This window comes from Eretmochelys imbricata, chromosome 6, assembly GCF_965152235.1.
Source record: "Eretmochelys imbricata isolate rEreImb1 chromosome 6, rEreImb1.hap1, whole genome shotgun sequence".
Lineage (NCBI taxonomy): Eukaryota > Metazoa > Chordata > Testudines > Cheloniidae > Eretmochelys > Eretmochelys imbricata.
Window position 1 is genome coordinate 70,829,425 of NC_135577.1, and position 20,371 is coordinate 70,849,795.

The 20,371-nt window shown below is 46.0% G+C and overlaps 1 protein-coding gene across 1 annotated transcript in view; it reads right to left on the reverse strand.

Annotated features, from left to right (window-relative positions):
• TYRO3 (TYRO3 protein tyrosine kinase) overlaps positions 1-20,371 on the reverse strand; it is a 55,153-nt gene that overhangs the window by 15,679 nt on the left and 19,103 nt on the right. Inside the window, exons 6-11 of the mRNA XM_077820266.1 lie at positions 18,082-18,197; positions 15,398-15,575; positions 14,241-14,383; positions 12,292-12,440; positions 1,775-1,894; positions 1,447-1,547 (exon numbers count right to left, since the gene is read on the reverse strand). Coding sequence (XP_077676392.1) covers positions 1,447-1,547; positions 1,775-1,894; positions 12,292-12,440; positions 14,241-14,383; positions 15,398-15,575; positions 18,082-18,197 — 807 coding nt within the window. The remainder of the gene's footprint in view (positions 1-1,446; positions 1,548-1,774; positions 1,895-12,291; positions 12,441-14,240; positions 14,384-15,397; positions 15,576-18,081; positions 18,198-20,371) is intronic.

Here is a 20,371-nt window from a genome sequence, read left to right on the forward strand (position 1 = left end):
AAGAGGGATGCATGACAAAAGGTTCTATGAGAACATCCAGTGAGTCCAGCCCTCTAGCACGCTCCCATAATCCAGCCCTTCAGTCCTACTCCCACATAATATGTTGGTGACCTGGGAAAAGGGACAGCTTCTCCCACATCCTTGAGCTTCATGCAAGAGAAGAAGCCAATAACTTTCAGGCATGTGAAAATTGCTCTTTCAGTGCCAAAGAGGCAGTGATGGAAATCCTGTGAGAACACTGCTCTTGGTAACCCCAAAAGCAAGTGGGATACAAGAGTACAGTAAATAACACTGAGGAGCCAGACTTGCATTATGGCAGGTTTCAGAGTAGCAGCCGTGTTAGTCTGTATTCGCAAAAAGAAAAGGAGGACTTGTGGCACCTTAGAGACTAACCAATTTATTTGAGCATAAGCTTTCGTGAGCTACAGACTTGCGTTAGTTTCCCAGAGGGTGTTTGGGACCTCAGCTGGTGTAAATCAGCATATCTCCACTGAGTCTGTGGAGCTGCACCAGTTTACAATGGTTGAGGATCTGGCCCTTAGCTGTTATTACACACAGTACAAGTCTCCCTATGCCTGATGAGGATGGATAAGATAATACACAATACATGATGGGCACTAGGGCAATAGAGCAATTTCTGACCCCAGAGGAACAGACTCAAAGGAATGTGTTGCAACCATCCCAGTCCAGCAATGCAGCACTACTCCAAGGAATCACCCCTTTGCAGAATCTAGTCTAGAGCGTGGAACACAGAACTGGAAAATGGAATTTCTAGTCCTGGATCTCACTCTTGCACAAACCACTTAACTGTGACTCAGCTCCTCATCTGTAAACAGCAGCCTAATATTTCTTCCTTGCCACATACTGATTAATTAGTTCATGTTTGTACCACATTTTTAATGCTACGGACTGTTCTATTATTATTATTAGGACTGACTGATCTCCATTACACCACTGACATTGAATTCAATGGAGTCACACCAGTGTAACACTGGTGCAATGGAGTGGCGAATCAGACCCATTGAGCTTTGCACTGTTGTATGGAATGATAGCGGCCAAAAGATGTTCTCTTAGTGTAAAATCAAATGCTAGAAGCTAGGTAACTAAGTAGGCTAACACACTAGCCTTTCACCTCTGTAGACTTTGTTTCAAATACAACACAGTGGCCTCAACCCAGACTCTTGTGGACATTTGTCCACAAGACAGTCCATCCCTATTGACAGCCTTTTCCCAGAGCTGGATTAGACAAAGGTTTAGCATTTAAATAGCTATGAGAACTGTATAGGGAAACATGCTCAGCACCTGCTCACACTACGTCTGGAACCTCATTTGCGTTAATCCCAGTTTTTCATCCGAAAGAGTGAGTTTCAGGGAAAGGTGAGCGAGACCAAGATATACATGTGAATGGGACTTGTTGGAAAGAGTCACTCAGACCATTTTACCTACATGTTGCCTCAATCTGCTCTGGGCCTTCCCTGTTGAAAGACCTGGCTGCTCTGAAATGGACCACTGGCTCTCCCCTGCCGATCACAGTGCCAAAGACATGTCTAGGAGGCAAACAGAAGCACAAAATTACAATGAACAGGCCATTCCTTGCTATAGGGATATCTCCATCCAAATCTATCAGACAATGCAATGGCTCCAAACATGGAGCAGAAATGTTCAATCTGCCACAAGTCTTCATTATAAAAAACAGTGAATGAAAAACCCAGCGGAGAGGGAGCTGAAGACCACCATCTCCAGCACCCATAACCATGAAAAGAATCTATCTTACCCAAACCGAGTTTCTTTTCTTCTTTTTCGAAGGAGAATGAGTGCCAGGGCAACAGCTGTAACCAGGGCAGTGAGAATGCCCAAAGCCACAGGGACCCAGGATGTCCCATAGGGCGGTTGTCTCTGGCCATCTAGGTGGAAGATAAGACACTGGTTAGAAAGTAGGAGACCATCTATGCTTGACAAACAAAAGCTGAATTAATCCACCTCACCAAGATATTTTTCCCCTACAAGTTAATAGAACAATCTTGCTGTACTTTGTGTGCCTTGGGGAATCTTATCAACACTGAGACTTGGCTTAAGCAACTGCTCAACTGATCATCTAAAACCTGGTTGCTTAACTGAGATGAACTTCTAGCAAAGGTGGAGCAGACCTGTATCATGTGGGTGGACTCTATTCTTAGTTACACCCGTGGCAATTAAGTAAATGGAGTTGTTCCAGATTACCTTATTGTAAATGAGATCATAATTTCATTCAGTATTATTGGGGTGGATTCTTAAGACAAGAGGTTACTTAACAAGGGTGGGCTCGTGTACTGGTTTCATTCTGTTTTCTCTCTGAAGTGAGTAGTCTTGTACAGGCCAAGTTATCTATACATGATGCCAAGCATACCTCACAGGCTTGGTGGCCTTCTGAAAGACAGTAGAGGAGCTTGGCATTAATTGTGACTCTGATGTTCTTTGTAAGTGAAACTCAGTAAGATGACTTTTTGAAAGTCCACCATGAGTCCATTCTTGGAGGAAACTAATCATAACATTGGTTCTAGCTTCTGTTTTGACAGTGCTCTTTGCTGTGTGCTGTCCAGAAAAGGATGGATATGAACCTCTTTCTGACTGAGAGCTGCCTCCAGAACAAATATCTTTGTGAATATACTTGGGGAAGGGGTGAGGCCAAAGGATAGGCCCTACATTGCAAATGTCCCTTGGCACAGGAGAACCTTAGAACTTGCCTGATCAGGAAATGTATGGAGCGACTTCAGCAACAAGATATGAGTGCTGATACATGGTCTCTAAATACCCATTGCTGTCTCAACTGGAATTGTGATATTTTTACTAATTTATTCCAGTTCTTCAAATCCAGGGTAACCTTAATGCTTCCCAACTATTTGGGGATGGGAGAAGAATGTGGAACAGGTCTCTGGGCATCTCTCCAGCCTTGGCACTGGCTTGATAAACTCCATCATCTGACTGTTGCTTTACTGAGGGGAATGATCTGTGAGGGGTCTCTGGAATTCTATGGAATTCTTGCTGACTACTCCAGTCACCACTGGTTGGAAAAAGTAGCAGTCCAATGGGCTGAGAACAGGAGGAACCTCTCTCCATGGGTCCTATCTGCTCTGATGGGTGCCGGCGGAAGGGAGTCCGGCATTCTTATAGCTGGTGGAGCCTTGTCTGGTGAAGGCATTTCTGGGCCTTCTGTATCAGTTGAATTGTATAACCCTGGTGTGGAATTTTTTATGGAGCAAAGAATAATTAATGTAACAAGTTGGAGAAATGTAAGGAGAGAGTGTAAACTCCTGAGCTGGAATAAATCCAGGAAATGGAGGCTAATACCCCTATGCTTGTGTAAAAGCTATCAGAGCTTTAGTTGCACCGGTGTAAATGAGATTTGGTGTCCATTTATCAGCACTCACATCTTCTTAGTCACCTTTAGCCCATTCTGGAACCTAATGATAACGCCACATTGAGACAAAGGAGGACAGTTCACACCTCTCTCAAAGCTATTGTTTCAGTCTGTTTGAAGATATCACTTTGGGTCACATGCAGAAAGTTTCCTTCAAAACCAGAAAGGCTAGAAACTTCCTTTTTTTTTGGAGGGGGGGAATCTAAATTCTAAAGAAACTTCTAGGACCAGCAGAGACATATTAGAATGGCGAATCACCATGTACCACCCAGTCTGACCTCTGTGCACGACAGAAGGGGTCAGTGCTGCAGAGTGACCATCCCCTTAGTTCTGACCCCTCCTGAACCAAGGAGTGTCAATTGCACAATTTATCCATAAGGTTGGAGGAAAGGGAAGCGCGTGTCCTAGAGCTATAGGATCCCACTCCAGATGTTCCCAGTTACATCCCTTCTTCCTGTTAAACTAGAGGGAAGCATTGCAGCCCGAGTAAAGACAGTAAGAGTTGCCTCCTCACCAGAGGTGTCATGTCCCCCCAGATTTGTTGCTTGGCTTGTACTGAGCATGTGCACATGGACTGAGCATGCTCAGTAACACTGCTGAAGCTGGCTGCCCTGACTCCTCCTCCTTAATATTGGCTGGCACGGATTGTGTCTGCTCCTCACACTCCACCCCATGTCTCTGTCTGTGGAAGGTATCTTATTGACAGTGCTGCATGAGGCAGAATCATATATTTGCTTACATGAGCACCGAGGAGCATTCTGGTGTTATGAGAGCACTGGTTTTTATTAGCTTTGCAGTTCTTTCACCCCAAGGATGTACAAAGAGTACATCCTAAGGGTCCCCCTGAGTACATGGTCATAAACATTAGAGATAGAAAACCGATTAGACCATTCTGCCCATGTCCCTGTAATATTTGTGCCAGGTGCTTCTATCTGAGCAATTGCAGGTTTCAGAGTAACAGCCGTGTTAGTCTGTATTCGCAAAAAGAAAAGGAGTACTTGTGGCATCTTAGAGACTAACCAATTTATTTGAGCATAAGCTTTCTTGAGCTACAGCTCACTTGGTCGGATGCATACTGTGGAAAGTGTAGAAGATCTTTTATACACACAAAGCATGAAAAAATACCTCCCCCCACCCCACTCTCCTGCTGGCAATAGCTTATCTAAAGTGACCACTCTCCTTACAATGTGTATGATAATCAAGGTGGGCCATTTCCAACACAAATCCAGGGTTTAACAAGAACGTCGGGGGGGGGGGGGTTAGGAAAAAACAAGGGGAAATAGGTTTCCTTGCATAATGACTTAGCCACTCCCAGTCTCTATTCAAGCCTAAGTTAATTGTATCCAGTTTCCAAACTAATTCCAATTCAACAGTTTCTCGCTGGAGTCGGGATTTGAAGTTTTTTTGTTGAAGAATTGCAACTTTCATGTCTGTAATCGCGTGACCAGAGAGATTGAAGTGTTCTCCGACTGGTTTATGAATGTTATAATTCTTGACATCTGATTTGTGTCCATTTATTCTTTTACGTAGAGACTGTCCAATCTGACCAATGTACATGGCAGAGGGGCATTGCTGGCACATGATGGCATATATCACATTGGTGGATGTGCAGGTGAACGAGCCTCTGATAGTGTGACTGATGTTATTAGGCCCTGTGATGGTGTCCCCTGAATAGATTTGTGGGCACAGTTGGCAACGGGCTTTGTTGCAAGGATAGGTTCCTGGGTTAGTGGTTCTGTTGTGTGGTATGTGGTTGCTGGTGAGTATTTGCTTCAGGTTGGGGGGCTGTCTGTAGGCAAGGACTGGCCTGTCTCCCAGGATTTGTGAGAGTGTTGGGTCATCCTTCAGGATAGGTTGTAGATCCTTAATAATGCGTTGGAGGGGTCTTAGTTGGGGGCTGAAGGTGATGGCTAGTGGTGTTCTGTTATTTTCTTTGTTAGGCCTGTCCTGTAGTAGGTGACTTCTGGGAACTCTTCTGGCTCTATCAATCTGTTTCTTCACTTCCGCAGGTGGGTATTGTAGTTGTAAGAATGCTTGATAGAGATCTTGTAGATGTTTGTCTCTGTCTGAGGGATTGGAGCAAATGCGGTTGTATCGCAGAGCTTGGCTGTAGACGATGGATCGTGTGGTGTGGTCAGGGTGAAAGCTGGAGGCATGTAGGTAGGAATAGCGGTCACTAGGTTTCCGGTATAGGGTGGTGTTTATTTGACCATCATTTATTAGCACTGTAGTGTCCAGGAAGTGGATCTCTTGTGTGGACTGGACCAGGCTGAGGTTGATGGTGGGATGGAAATTGTTGAAATCATGGTGGAATTCCTCAAGGGCTTCTTTTCCATGGGTCCAGATGATGAAGATGTCATCAATATAGCGCAAGTAGAGTAGGGGCGTTAGGGGACGAGAGCTGAGGAAGCGTTGTTCTAAGTCAGCCATAAAAATGTTGGCATACTGTGAGGCCATGTGGGTACCCATAGCAGTGCCGCTGATCTGAAGGTATACATTGTCCCCAAATGTAAAATAGTTATGGGTGAGGACAAAGTCACAAAGTTCAGCCACCAGGTTAGCCGTGACATTATCGGGGATAGTGTTCTTGACGGCTTGTAGTCCATCTTTGTGTGGAATGTTGGTGTAGAGGGCTTCTACATCCATAGTGGCCAGGATGGTGTTACCAGGAAGATCACCGATGGATTGTAGTTTCCTCAGGAAGTCAGTGGTGTCTCGAAGGTAGCTGGGAGTGCTGGTAGCGTAGGGCCTGAAGAGGGAGTCTACATAGCCAGACAATCCTGCTGTCAGGGTGCCAATGCCTGAGATGATGGGGCGTCCAGGATTTCCAGGTTTATGGATCTTGGGTAGTAGATAGAATATCCCAGGTCGGGGTTCCAGGGGTCTGTCTGTGCGGATTTGATCTTGTGTTTTTTCAGGGAGTTTCTTGAGCAAATGCTAGTTTCTTTTAGTAACTCTCAGTGGGATCAGAGGGTAATGGCTTGTAGAAAGTGGTGTTGGAGAGCTGCCGAGCAGCCTCTTGTTCATATTCTGACCTATTCATGATAACAACAGCACCTCCTTTGTCAGCCTTTTTGATTATGATGTCAGAGTGGTTTCTGAGGCTGTGGATGGCATTGTGTTCCGCACGGCTGAGGTTATGGGGCAAGTGATGCTGCTTTTCCACAATTTCAGCCCGTGCACGTCGGCGGAAGCACTCTATGTAGAAGTCCAGTCTGCTGTTTCAACCTTCAGGAGGAGTCCACCTAGAATCCTTCTTTTTGTAGTGTTGGTAGGGAGGTCTCTGTGGATTAGTATGTTGTTCAGAGGTATGTTGGAAATATTCCTTGAGTTGGAGACGTCAAAAATAGGATTCTAGGTCACCACAGAACTGTATCATGTTCGTGGGGGTGAAGGGGCAGAAGGAGAGGCCCCGAGATAGCCCAGCAGAAGCAGCTGTCCTGAGAGTATAGTTGGATAGGTTAACAATATTGCTGGGTGGGTTGAGGGAACCATTGCTGTGGCCCCTTGTGGCATGTAGTAGTTTAGAAAGTTTAGTGTCCTTTTTCTTTTGTAGAGAAGCAAAGTGTGTGTTGTAAATGGCTTGTCTAGTTTTAGTAAAGTCCAGCCACGAGGAAGTTTGTGTGGAAGGTTGATTTTTTATGAGAGTATCCATTTTTGAGAGCTCATTCTTAATCTTTCCCTGTTTGCTGTAGAGGATGTTGATCAGGTAATTCCGCAGTTTCTTTGAGAGCGTGTGGCACAAGCTGTCAGCATAGTCTGTGTGGTATGTAGGTTGTAATGGATTTTTTACCTTCAGTCCCTTTGGTACGATGGCCATCTGTTTGCATTTGGAAAGGAAGATGATGTCTGTCTGTATCTGTACAAGTTTTTTCATGCAGTTGATAGATTTCCACTCCATACGGCTAAATGCAGTGATTATCATACACATTGTAAGGAGAGTGGTCACTTTAGACAAGCTATTACCAGCAGGAGAGTGGGTTTGTGTGTGGGGCGGGGGGGGGGGTGGGGAGGGGGTGAGAAAACCTGGATTTGTGCTGGAAATGGCCCAACTTGATTATCATACACATTGTAAGGAGAGTGATCACTTTAGATAAGCTATTGCCAGCAGGAGAGTGGGGTGGGGGGAGGTATTTTTTCATGCTTTGTGTGTATAAAAGATCTTCTACACTTTCCACAGTATGCATCCGATGAAGTGAGCTGTAGCTCAAGAAAGCTCATGCTCAAATAAATTGGTTAGTCTCTAAGGTGCCCCAAGTCCTCCTTTTCTATCTGAGTAAGAAATTCCTATGGGTAGAAAGCAGAGCTCCAACTGGCACTCTGCAGTATGACATGATTTAAAGTTTTTATAAGCTTAGCCACCCCTACCACAGCCCAGGGAGATGTTAATGACCCACTCTTGGCATTTTGCACACAGAGCACCCCCGCAAAGTGTATCCAGTGCCAGCTAGCTATTTTTGGAAAGTCAGCCACTTTTCTTTTCTCTCAGGCACAGTCCTGGAACAAAATGACATCAGTTCTGCAGTTCTATAGTTTAGGGCCTGTCAGCATTTCTATAAATAACCCTATTTCCCTGCTTTTGGGCCCTTGGTCATGGGCCAACTCTTGGCCACAACAAGCATCAGTCCAGAGATTTTTTTTTTTTTTAAAAAAGCAATTTTTGAGACAAAAACAAATTTTCACGGTGATCTTATTCCAATTTAAAGGGACACCATCCCCTGGAAATCTAGTCAGCTAACGAGAATGAGCTAAACGCAGCTTCAAGCACAACACTTGCCCCGGAGGCCCCTGCCAGTTTCAGTGATTTTCCAGTCACATTTTCCAGTTCTTGAAGGTGATTTTCTCATTGTGGCTGCCCTGGGAAAGACACGCAGGGAACGCTGTCTGGCTGAAGGTACCGCTCACCCTGTGCAGGGAGCCAGCCCTTCAGTCCCACCTAAGCCCTCCGTTGAAGGCATAGGCACCAATCCCGTCATGAACGCTGCGTGGCACAGATGACCGCCATTGCTGATCTCACTGCAAGCATGTGGCTTTAGAGGGCTATGTGGCTGGCTTAATCATCGAAAGCATCATTAGCAGCAACAGAGAGGGTAGTGGTTGATAAAACCTAGCTGGGCTCTCCCCACCACTCCCCCCCTCCCCCGGTCCCCCCTCTCACCCAGGGTGCCAGGGCTCATGCTTCTCCCTCAAATCTTAGTCACATGGGCTGGGGGAGAAAGAAACCCCAAGTGAAGTTAGCCCCTTGGGAGCAAAGAGCCTCCTCTCCCCAGCAGGAACTGGGAGCAGCAACAGCAATTCTGAAGCTTTTGGAACCTTCAGAAAGGCTCTCCCCACCGCCTCACATCCTGATGCTGGACATTTTTCTTCCCTTCTGATTGGCTGTTTTCTTCATCTCCCCCCTCCACCACAGTGAGAGTCTCTGCCCTACGTATTGCCCTTCCTTTTCCCACACCCAGGCCCTTATTAACCCCTCCCTTACCCGTTCCCCAGCTCACACCAGGGTATGTCATTAAAACAAAACAAAACAAACCCCAAACCAAATGGAAAAAATAAACACAGTGCTAACAGGACACGTGCCACCCATCATCCCTGGCAGCACTGCTTTCATCCTTCGTCCAGAAGCCAACTACAAGCTCCTCTATCTGGAGCTAATGTCACAGACCTGGCAAAATCTGGATTCATGCGAAGACATGGAACTGAAACCACTTTAGTGGCACTAATGGATGATCTCCTCCTGTCAGTGGATAGAAGCAGATATCCATTCTCATTCTCCTGGATCCCTCTGCAGCATTCAATGCTTTTAACAATAAGATTGTGCTGTCTTGCATGAGAGAGTTGGCAGGGATCCAAAGTAATGTACAAAATGGAGGGACATACTCAAAGAGTAAAAAGAGTACTTGTGGCATCTTAGAGACTAACCAACTTATTTGTCTATTTATTTATTTATTTGTTGTTTATTTGTCTAAGGTGTCTCTAAGGTGCCACAAGTACTCCTTTTCTTTTTGCGAACACAGACTAACACGGCTGTTACTCTGATACCCAAAGAGTAGTGATGGAAAACTGCACTTCCATCACTTGTGGAATCCTTGGAATCTCACAACGATCAATTCTCTTCTCTGCTTCTTTTCACCATCTGCATGCAGCCATTAGGTGAACCGTTCAGATGATACAGACTCAAATGGCAGCAATATGCAGATGACACACAGCTCTACCTATCCTTTACCACATCTCTACCTATCCTTTACCACATACAACCACACTGCTACTGCCAAAGTGGACCAGTGCTTGGACAAGATCAGCTCATGGATGAAGAACAGCTGGTTGAAGCGGAACCTGAGCAAGAAACAGGTGATGCTGGTCAGAAGAGGAAAGTGCTTTGAAAAGTTTGCATCCACAGTGGAGGCTACACAAAATTGGCCAATTTAGTCTGTAGTTTAGGAGTCATCTTGGATTCCTCACAGATGCTAAGCTCTCACATAGCAGCATCTGTGCATAACACTTTCTGTGTTCTCCAGTTGGCTCGGAGACTCTATGACATCCTGGTGAACCATGACCTGGCCTCAATTATTCACACCTTCATCACCTCTCAGCTGAACTACAGCTATCTGATATACTTGGGCACAAGCCTTCAGCATTTAGGAAACTCCAACTAGCACAGAAGGTTCCAGCGCGTCTCCTCAGCAACACAGGCTTCTGCAAGCACATCAGACTTGCCCTCCATTCTCCATACTGGCTTCCCACAGAATTTCGAATCCAGTTCAAGGTCTTGATCCTTATTTTCAAGGAGCTCCATGGTTTGGGCCCATATATCTGAAAGACCACCTGAAGTTCTGGGATGAAGACTGTGGTTGACAATTTCACTTATCTGACCCAACAGAACTCTCAATAACAAGGGTAAAGCTCCTCTATGTAGGAGACAGAACTTTCTTGGGGGCCACCTCAGGGCTGTGGAATGAACTCCCCCAAGAACTAAGTGCAAGTTGCATTTCTTTGACCTTGTCTTCTCTATTATAAATACATTGCAACATGGATATTTAAAAAACAAAACACTCCCTCCCCCAAATCCTACCAAGATAAGATGCTCCACTGAACACATTTCTCCCCCAGTGGAGAGAATGAGAGGGCAAACAACTCATGACAGATGTTAGTCATGTTACTTAATGCATGACTAGAAGGAGCTCAGATGCTATGGTCAGGAGCGCAATCTAAGAACTTATATAAAATAGAATAGAAATCCCAATCACCTGTATACATGCCACATCCTTTCCTCCTCACCTTTGTCTGTCTGGTCTATTTAGACTGTAAGGTCCAGATATTGAAAGGTATTTTTGGGGCTTTGCTCAGTCACATTGCAAGGCCTAAGTGATTTAGATGGCTAAGTCCCACTTTCAAAAGTGAAGACATTTAGGAGCCTAAATCTCATTGAAAATCAATGGGGCCCCAATTCTGATTTGCAAATAAAATAATAATAATATCATCGGGTATGGAGGTCCATCTGTCATCCGAATCAGTATGGAACAAGGGATGGGAGAGGTAGGATTTCTCCTGGAATTCAGGATTTGCCCCAAAGTTATTAGTCTGTCACTTTCATGACCGCCAGAGCCACACAATTCATTATATATTTTTAAATGAGACCCATCCAAGAGTTGATTTTTAATGCAGGAAATGAACTATAAAAAGTGACACTGAAACAGCATATGGGGGCTAACGGTCAGTAAAAACTACCACATTCAAAGCAAACGCGGTAAAAAAAAATTCACAAAGATGAGATAGGGCTTGATTGCCTACTGCCCTGCACATCCAAAATCATTTATGCCAAGTGCAACACAGGGGAAAAGTGCTTCCATATCACAGCTTCAGGGTTTTGCAGCCCTTTTGCACTCACTGGGCTAGATTCTCCCCTGCATTCAGATTGAGGGCCTTTGCCTAGGAGTAGAGGATCACACATGATGAAAGGAAATGGAGAGGACAGGTCCATCAATTATTATTAGCCAATATGGTCAGAGACACGACCTCATACTCTGAATGTCCCTAAACCTCTGGCTGCCAGAACCTGGAACTGGGCAACAGGGGACGGATCTCTCAAAATTGCCCTGTTTTGTTCATTCCCTTTGACGCACCTGGCATTGGAAACTGTTGGACGACAGGAGACTGGGCGAGATGGACTGTTGGTCTGACCCAGCACGGTCATTCCTATGTCAGGCTCACTGTGCCCAAGCCTCCTCTCACTTGCACCATTGTAACTCCACAGTGCCATGTCCTCAGCTGGTATAAATTGGCATCACTCCATTCCATTGACATGCTGATGTATACTAGCTGTAGACCTGACCCACTGACTCCAGTGAAATAACCCCAGATTTACTCCTGTATAAGGATGTGTCTACATGCATGGTTGCTCCAGTTTAATATAAGATGTGATTTTAAACCGATTTAGTTATGCCAGTGCAAAAAGCTGTGTGGGGACTTGGATTAAACCTGAATGATTTTGCTTTAAACTAAACCAAGAGAAGAGACTCCACATGGGGGACTGCACTGGTTTCACTAAATCAAGGCAAACGTGTGTGGACACTGCCTAGGCAAGAAAAGAATCAGGCCCTGGCCTTTATCTCTTGAGTTATATCTCCCTCCCTCTTCCATGTGCTACCCGCTGCGGCATCAGCTAAAGAAGACAGCAGCAGGTGGGACTTGTTTTGCGCATGCCAGAACCTTAAAGGTTATTTAAATTCTGTTTTGTTCAATGAAATGTACTGCGTACGTAGCCATGCTGCTTGGTCAGTTGTGTGCACTGAAAGGCACCAGGCCAGCAAGATACAGTGGGACCAGCAGCAATCACTGTTTCCCAGCTTATGAGAGAGCATTGCCATAGCAAAAATAAACTAAAATCATCCTGCTACTCACCTACGACCTCCTGGGCTGCAACCAATAAGGTGTCACTCCAGGGTCCACAGCCAGCTGAGTTCAGCACGCACACTCTGATTATAAGGTCTTTGTGGGGATTCCATGTCGTAAGATTGGCTTTAGTCTCTTGTACTGTCATTTCCCCCTGAAAGCAGACAAGAACAAAGGAATCGGGGGAAACTGTGCTTTTTTTATTATTATTAAAATAGATCATTGTGTCCAGAGGCTAGAGCAAGGCCTGGAGTCAGGACTTCTGGATTTGCCTCCTGTTTCTGTCACTGACTGGCTGTGTTACCTTAGGCTTCATCTCCTCTGTGTTTTAGCTTCCCCATCTCTAAAATGGCTAACACTAATATCTTTCTAGCTCATAAGAACATTGTGAGGCTTAATTAATGAATGCTTTGAGGTCTTTGGCTGAAAATAGCTACAGAAATATATTCTTTTGTCCTTTTCAAATACACAGTTCCTCCTGCTTCAAAGACATAAAGCTGCTGTAACACGCTGCAAAGCCACTGCCAGTTTAATCAGAAAAATAAATTCTGTTTGTTTTAACGTGTTGCCAAATTCCAATCACCATCCAGCATTCGTAGCCAAGTTTCACTGAAGAAAACATGGCCAAGGTATTTGCTATAATTTTTAAGATCCTTTTTACGTGCATAACTTACAATAGAGCCTTGAAACTTTTTGGCTACCAATATGGGCCTGATTTTCCTCTCCCACGGATATAATTCAGGAGGAATTCCACCAAAGTCAGTGGGCCTGTACTGGTGTGAAATTGGTGCATGTGTAATTCCCCCCCACACCCAGTCTGTTATTGCAGGCTTGCTCATCGTTACGGGGTCACTGGCAAAGCATTTGTATGGAAGTGGGAAACCACCATAAAGAATCACATAAATGTCAAAAGCAGGTATCAGGGAAAAGTAAGTATTGATGTTCAAACTTAGGGGCCAGACTCTTGGCAGTGCCCTTTTAAACTCCCTTAATCACTGAATGAAATAAAGGATTTTAACCCCCTTTCACATAATTTGCAGTTGTTAATACTACTGTATCACTGGCATTTGAAAAACAAACAAGCCACAGGAGACAGAAGGCCCAGATCCAACACACTGGCCAAACTGCTTGGTGCAGGACCTTAAGAGGGCAAGGGGGGTGGTTTTCCTTCACCCGTCTCTGATGCAGAGAGCAGCTGGGAACTGGTTTGGGCCTTAATGCGCATCAGAGCTCAGGTCTGCGCTAACTTACTCTGGCCATCTAGAGGTAGTTATGCCGCTGGGGATCACTAGTGCACAGTGCATTCAGCCATGCACTGACACATGCTGTTGGGGGGTGGGGGAAAACGGGGGGTTTGTAGGGGGTGATACGAATCCCCAGCTGTCCCGGTAGAAAAGCTCTGGGGTGCAAAGTGGACATAGTGGGGGCCCAAGGAAATGTGGAAATATGCACACTGTAATAACACTTTGCACTTATACACCACTTTCCATTTTCAAATGCTTCAGGACCTGATTCTCCAACGCCCTGCACCCATCAATCACTGTGATAGCTGAGCACAGTTAATCTTACATATAAGTGATCAATCCAAGGGACTGCTTGCCTTGCAATGCAGCCACTGTGTGTGGTTTACACACAAACACATCCCCCGTCCCGATGTTGCAGATTTTGAACACCCAGAACTCCCACTAATTTCAAGTGACTATGTTCACAGATTTACTGATGGTATTTAATTGATATGAACAGGAGAATGCAGAATTCTCAGCTGGTGTAAATCAGAGTAGCTCCACTGAAACCAAGGGAGCAATGCTGATTTACACCAGCTGAGGATCCAGTCCAAAGACAACAGCGCATAGGAGAGGCAGTGTAGTCTAGAAGACTCAATTTGAACTTTCCATAACTCTGTCCTGAAGGAGTCACCATCAACCTCCCCAGGGTTGATTTCGGGATATGTTACCTGCGTGACGTTATCCTGACTCCACTCTAGCCTGTATCCCAGTAGATTTTCTTTCAGCGTGTCCGGAGCCACTCCTTCCCACTCCAGAACCAGGCTAGTGTCTATCTGGATGACGTGGATGTTTTGTGGAGTGCTGCCTGGAGCTGGAGACAAAGGGTGATACCCAGTCAATTGCACTGCAGAACAAGAACTCCTGTCCCCCAAGGCATGAGAGTCACCAAAAGGCTCAGATCACCCGCTCTCAGGGGAAAACCCAAAGGAGAGAGTACGGGGAGAAAAATAAAAATCTCTGCAAGGTTCCTTTCCCTACATTTGCTTTCAATTCTTCCCTTGGGCAGTCTGGGGTTTGCCCCCACCTCCTCACTCCTACAGAAGAAGCACGGGGTTAGCCCCCATCCCCTGCAGATCTCTACCGCCCCCCTACTCTCAAGGGCCACATGGCTCTCAGAGATCCACCCGGGCACAGGGACGTGCAAACACTAGCCCTGTGCCTGCACACTGGCTTCAGGTTCTCAACGTATCGTCCACCAGCACAAAGGGAGCTCCACAAGAAAGCCGTTAAGCCTGCTAGGCCTGCCCAGCTAATACAGCTATGGGGAGAGGGGGTGAGTTAGTTTCCATTCTGTCTCGCCCATCAGTGTTGCCAGCCATTTTCCAACTGCAGAATTTTTATTACTGGGGATGATGTAAGAAGCGGAATGAATGGGCCAAGTTCATCCCTGGTGTGACTCCATGAAGTTACACCATTGATGAGTCACCAGACATACCTTTGGCCCGGTTTACTGATTTTATTTTAAGATCCTAAGTGGGGTTTTTAGCTTTCACATTTGACTTATAAACTTGCAAATATGATCTGGAAACTAGTGGGTGAGAATAAATATAGAACCACCTCCCAAAAAAATCCTGTTTGCTATCAGTTTTTGACAATAGCATCACACACAGTAAGACAAATAATTGGAGCAGAACTTTAGGAGACTTCAGAGTGGATTCTCAAACTGATGACCTATAGGTTCCTTGTCTTTCTGACTCCATGAGGAGTTCAATGAAATTTATAAATGGTTTGTCCCAAGCTTCCCCCCCCCGCCCCAATCAGAACAGACTCGTTATATAGTAACACTTCTTTTAACTTTTCCAGCCTCTGTCTGACATCTGCTTACCTATCTCCAGGGTCTGAAAATAAACCCAGTCTGTGAAAGGGGAGGTGCCCATCTCATTAGTGCACTGAACCCGCACACTATAATTGCTGGAGTGCTTTAATCCTGGTAAACCACAGGTAAAAGGAGGGACGGGGACAATTTCTGTAGAGCCTTCGTGATTTTCGGGTGACTCAGCAACCTGTTTCACGAGGAAAAGCAAGCAGATATATTAGGATAAGCAGAGTGACCGACAAGACCATGCTGTACAATGGGGCATTTGTTTCATGCAAATGGCTAATTTCTGAACCAGTTCAGGACCAAGTACCAACAAATGCTGAATGAGCAGTATAATACCATATTTAAAGGGATGCTGTCAAATTAAAAATCATGGGCCATCCCCTCCATTGACTTCAATGCAAGTACCTGATGCTCTGGCCCCACATTTAAAAATGTTTCCTCACCTGCATTACAAATCACAATTGGATTATTAAAAGTGAAAGGCATTTTTAAAATCAAAATTTACTTTATGCTACTGACGCTGCTTGTTGACTTTTTGCATTTCTCTAAGCTTAGACAAAGAAAAACAGACCAGTCAGCTCCCCTCTTGTTCATTGTCAGTTTCTAATCAATGTCACTTTCGGGGTCTCTTGCATTAGCACAATGCTACAGCCTTCGGGTTGCAAATGCTGCAGAAAAAGCATTTTTCTTTCAAAACCAAAAAGCTTTCGACGGGAATTAAAAAGAAAAAGAATCTTGGCATTATTTCTACAGGGCTTAGTTTCTCTAAAACTGAAGTTTTACCAGACCTGAATTTTGGATCCCATTTGCTCTCACTGTGTCCCTTTTATAGGCAGACAGGTTCAACACTAGCACTCCCTGATGGCCTGAGAATAGTCGGACTCCACCAGGCAGCTCCAACTCAGCACATCTTACTGAAACGCACGCGCCATGAGTCAGCAGCGAAGCTGGGGATCGAGCCCAGGAGTCTTGACAAAGGGGAAACATCTTTGCTAACTTTATCTCCACTACGAATGTAACAGTCCCCTGCCCCATTTTGATCCATTAATTTATTTTGCTAATAATATTGACGCTTAGGCTGTGTACAGTACATAATAGGCTGACTTGTTGTTCCTGTTGCCAGCCAATGTCATCCGGAGCTGGGTGGGAGCTATCAGACTTTCACGTTTAAATTCTGTCATTCTGCTTATGCTTCTGGAGAGTCAGAGAGGCTGCATTCGTTTCCCACCCCCGCCCTCTGAAATACCTCTTGCATTGAAGTGAGGAAAAGTGGCACTATTTTAGCCTTTTCTCTGAGAAGCTCCAAGGGTGCACTGACCCATAGTGTATCCAAGGTGCCCAAGAACCAGAGCCGATGCGCCCCCCTTTCTGCACCCTCCTAGCAGGAGGACAATCATTCATTCACGGGGAGCCAGAGGCATGCATTTTCACATGGAAAATGTGGGTCAACGGCTCTCACAGAATCAGAGCTGCGGAGTGAGGAGGGAGGGAAAATGAAACATGAGATTGCCAGTGCCAAAACCACTGCGGCACTGCGGGAATCCCAGCTCCCTTGGTCTAACGATTTCCTGTAAAGGGAATATTATTGCCCAGTTCACCAGATCGGAGATACAAACAGGGGCACAGAAAGGGCTGGGAGGCTTAAGAAATGCTAAAGCCTGGTGAGTGGATGGAATCTGAGCTGTTTTGATTCTGCTCCCTTTCTGCTTCTCTCCCCGCTTCAAAGCAGAGAGGAGGAGCTCAAACCCCAGAAAGATTAGCATTGGTGAGGCTGATGAGCATGCATACCGGGAAGAATGGACTGTACCAACTGGTTTCAGAGTAACAGCCGTGTTAGTCTGTATTCGCAAAAAGAAAAGGAGTCCTTGTGGCACCTTAGAGACTAACCAATTTATTTGAGCATGAGCTTTCGTGAGCTACAGCTGGGGCTAACTCAGCCTTGCAAAGCATAGGAAGAAATTCATTTTGAGCTGCAAACAACAGTAGCAGCAGCAACAACAAAATACTACCAGAGACACAGAAAGCTACTTACATCCAGGCATCATTTCTGCTGCGGGGTAAAAAGAAATGTCTCTGCAATGATGGTTTATTTTATTTATGAAAGGGAATAAGCATCAGAGCATGGACTCTCCTATTTCCTTGCCCCTCCCCAAAGGGGACAGGAGAGAAAGCAGGTTAGCATATGCTGCATTTGTGCTCCAGGTTTACATCTGTGCTTCTAATCCCCTCCTTCCAATGAAAGTGTCTCAGCATCACATAGGGATTCCAGGGAAGCTCACATCGAGCTGTGACGGGGAGGGGAGTCAAAGGGGGCTGTGTGAACACTGCCCAATATTCATACCTGAGAGATGCACAAGCGGAGGGAATGAGCCTGGTTTGACTGGCCTGGGTTGTTGTAGGATTGATTATCTCTCTCCGCTTGGCACTCTGGCACCAAACGTGTGGCTCAGCTTCCAAGTAACACCAGGGCCAAATGTTGCATACGTGGATGCCTAAAGCTAGGCACATATGTAAGTGGGCTGATTGTCAGAGGTGCTGAGCGCCCACAATTTCCACGGTCTTCAGCTGGAGCGACAGAAGCTCAGCACCCTCTGAAAATCAGGCCACCTGTTTCGGTGCCAAGATCCGGACCAATCAGAGGGATCCCACTGTGCATGCAGGCCAGGGAAGAGTCCCGAGGGCCATACCTGAACTGTGCAAGAATGAAGGGGAGAGCGGCCATCAAATCCTGGGACCCACATCACACTGGCATTGCTGCTGGTGACTCGGGTTACGGTCACATTGAAAGGGGGGAGAGGCATGGCTACGGAAAAAAACAAGGAAACTCTTTAGGTATACACAGAACTGAACCGAAGGTCACATGGAAATAGGCAGAGGGTACAGTCTGGGGATTTGGGACTTGAGCACAGGCAGTGGTTGAAAATATTCTTTGGGGTTGCTGAGCCTGCCCCACACTCACCCTGCAGCAGCAGCTGCTTTCCCATGGGGCTGAGCCCAGCTCCCTGGTCTGGCCCATTGGCTCTCACTGCTCACAGATCCAGAGGAGCCCACCACAGCGTCACTTGATGCACCCATCTGTGCATAACTGGGGCCCTCCCACTATGATGCCCTCCCCCTGCGATGCCCCACTCCGCTTTCTTCCTGGCTGTGGCACCACCAGCCATGGGGCTTTGCCTGCCGGTCTGGGCAGGTGTGCACGATGGCTCAGATAATAGATTTGGGACAGCTGAGCCCCCTCTAGTCCTAGCCACCCACTGCCTCTGATCTTGAGCCCACTGAAGTCAGGCCTTTGGAGATGGCCCCTGAGAGCTGCCAGATGGAATTGCTCACGCTATTCTAATTCCTGCTTAACAGGGAACTTATTCACTGTTTGGTTATTGAAGATATATGCAAACACATGGCGGTTGTTCCAGACTTTTCTCTCAAACATTTTCAAATGGAACTTGAGTTGGTAGTCCCAGGGTTATGGTTACTAGCCCACAAAGCACCCTTTTTTATGATAGGGAAACTGAGGCATGGAGAGGTTAAATGATTTGCCCAAGGTCAGACTCCAAATTAGTGGCAAAGCTGGGAACAGAACCACGCTCCCCAGACTAGTAATTTAACATGAGTATCCTTCCTCCCCTAACAAGGCATGAATGGAGCTTCACTACCTAGTTCTTACAATGTCACTCTGCCCATTCACCTAAATCTTTTCATTGGCTTCCAGTCTTTTAATGCATTAATGCAAGTTCCTTGTCCTCACTTTCAGTCCCCTGCACTTTCTCTCCACCCATTTAATCCTAATCTCCCTCTCATTCCATTTGTCTTTCCCAAGCCTTGCCTTTTAGCATTCCCATTGTCCTCTTCTCCCACTACTGGCTTTGTCTCTCCATTCGTGCTGCATCTTACGCTTGAACCAATCACTAACTTCATGCCTGGCAAGTGCCTCTCCCACCTACAGATCCTTCCTTAAAATCTACATCTCTCTTGTTCTCCGACACAATCATCTCCGTATCACCCTCTACTAGGGGTGATTTCATGTGTCCTGTTTCAAAGACTTTAAAATCCTTAGGGCAGGGGCATGTCTCAGTCTATCAGCCAGAGAAATCCCCATTTCTCCCTGGCTGCGGCCAGTGGCAACAGGAGGAGGAAAGGTGATTTTAAATCACCTTTATACCTGCCCCATTCTCGGCCCTGCCAGAGTCCCACTCTACCACTTCCATCAGTTGAAGGAGCTTCAGGTCTACTCTCATTTATGTGTGGCTGCAACAGCCCCCAAGAGGCCAACCTGCAGCTGAAGTGCAGAACACCCTAGTCCTGCCCAGCCCTCTCCCACATGCCTCTGACACTGAGGACTGTGAGAGAGGGTGGCATACACTGGAGCTGAATGTCTGCTTCATTCCAAGAGTGAGCAGGCCTTCATCATTCTATAACTAGCTACAGGTTCCAGGACTGAGACTGGGCCTCCTGGAAAGAAGGGACTCTCTGGTGGTTAAGGCACGGGACGGGGAATCAGGAGATCTCCGTTTAGTTCTCAGCCTTTCTATAGGTTTCCTATGTGAGCCAGAATAAATCGCTCACATCTCCGGGTTTTGGTTTCCCTGTGATAAAGGTGATGATAATTTTTAGTATCTCCCAGCCCTGTGTCTTGGCTATTTAGGTTGTAACCTCTTTGGGGCAAGAACTGTCTCTGGGCTTGTCTTCGCTGCAAACTTAAATCGAATTATAAATCAAGTGTTGCCCCTAACTTGAGTCCTGTCCACACACACACACAAATCCTTAACTCCAGCGTGGTGATGCTTTTAACTCAAGTTGGCTGTTATTTCAGGGGGTACAGACTGAAACTCTAGTGGTCATCAACTGCTCACATGACCACTCTGTAGCGTGGATGTCGGTAGCACCGCTCGAGTGGCGCTAGTCCTCCAGTGCCTTCCCACAATTCCCCTGTGTGTCCAGAAAGGACAAACAAGTTCTCCCGCAATTACTGGGATAGAA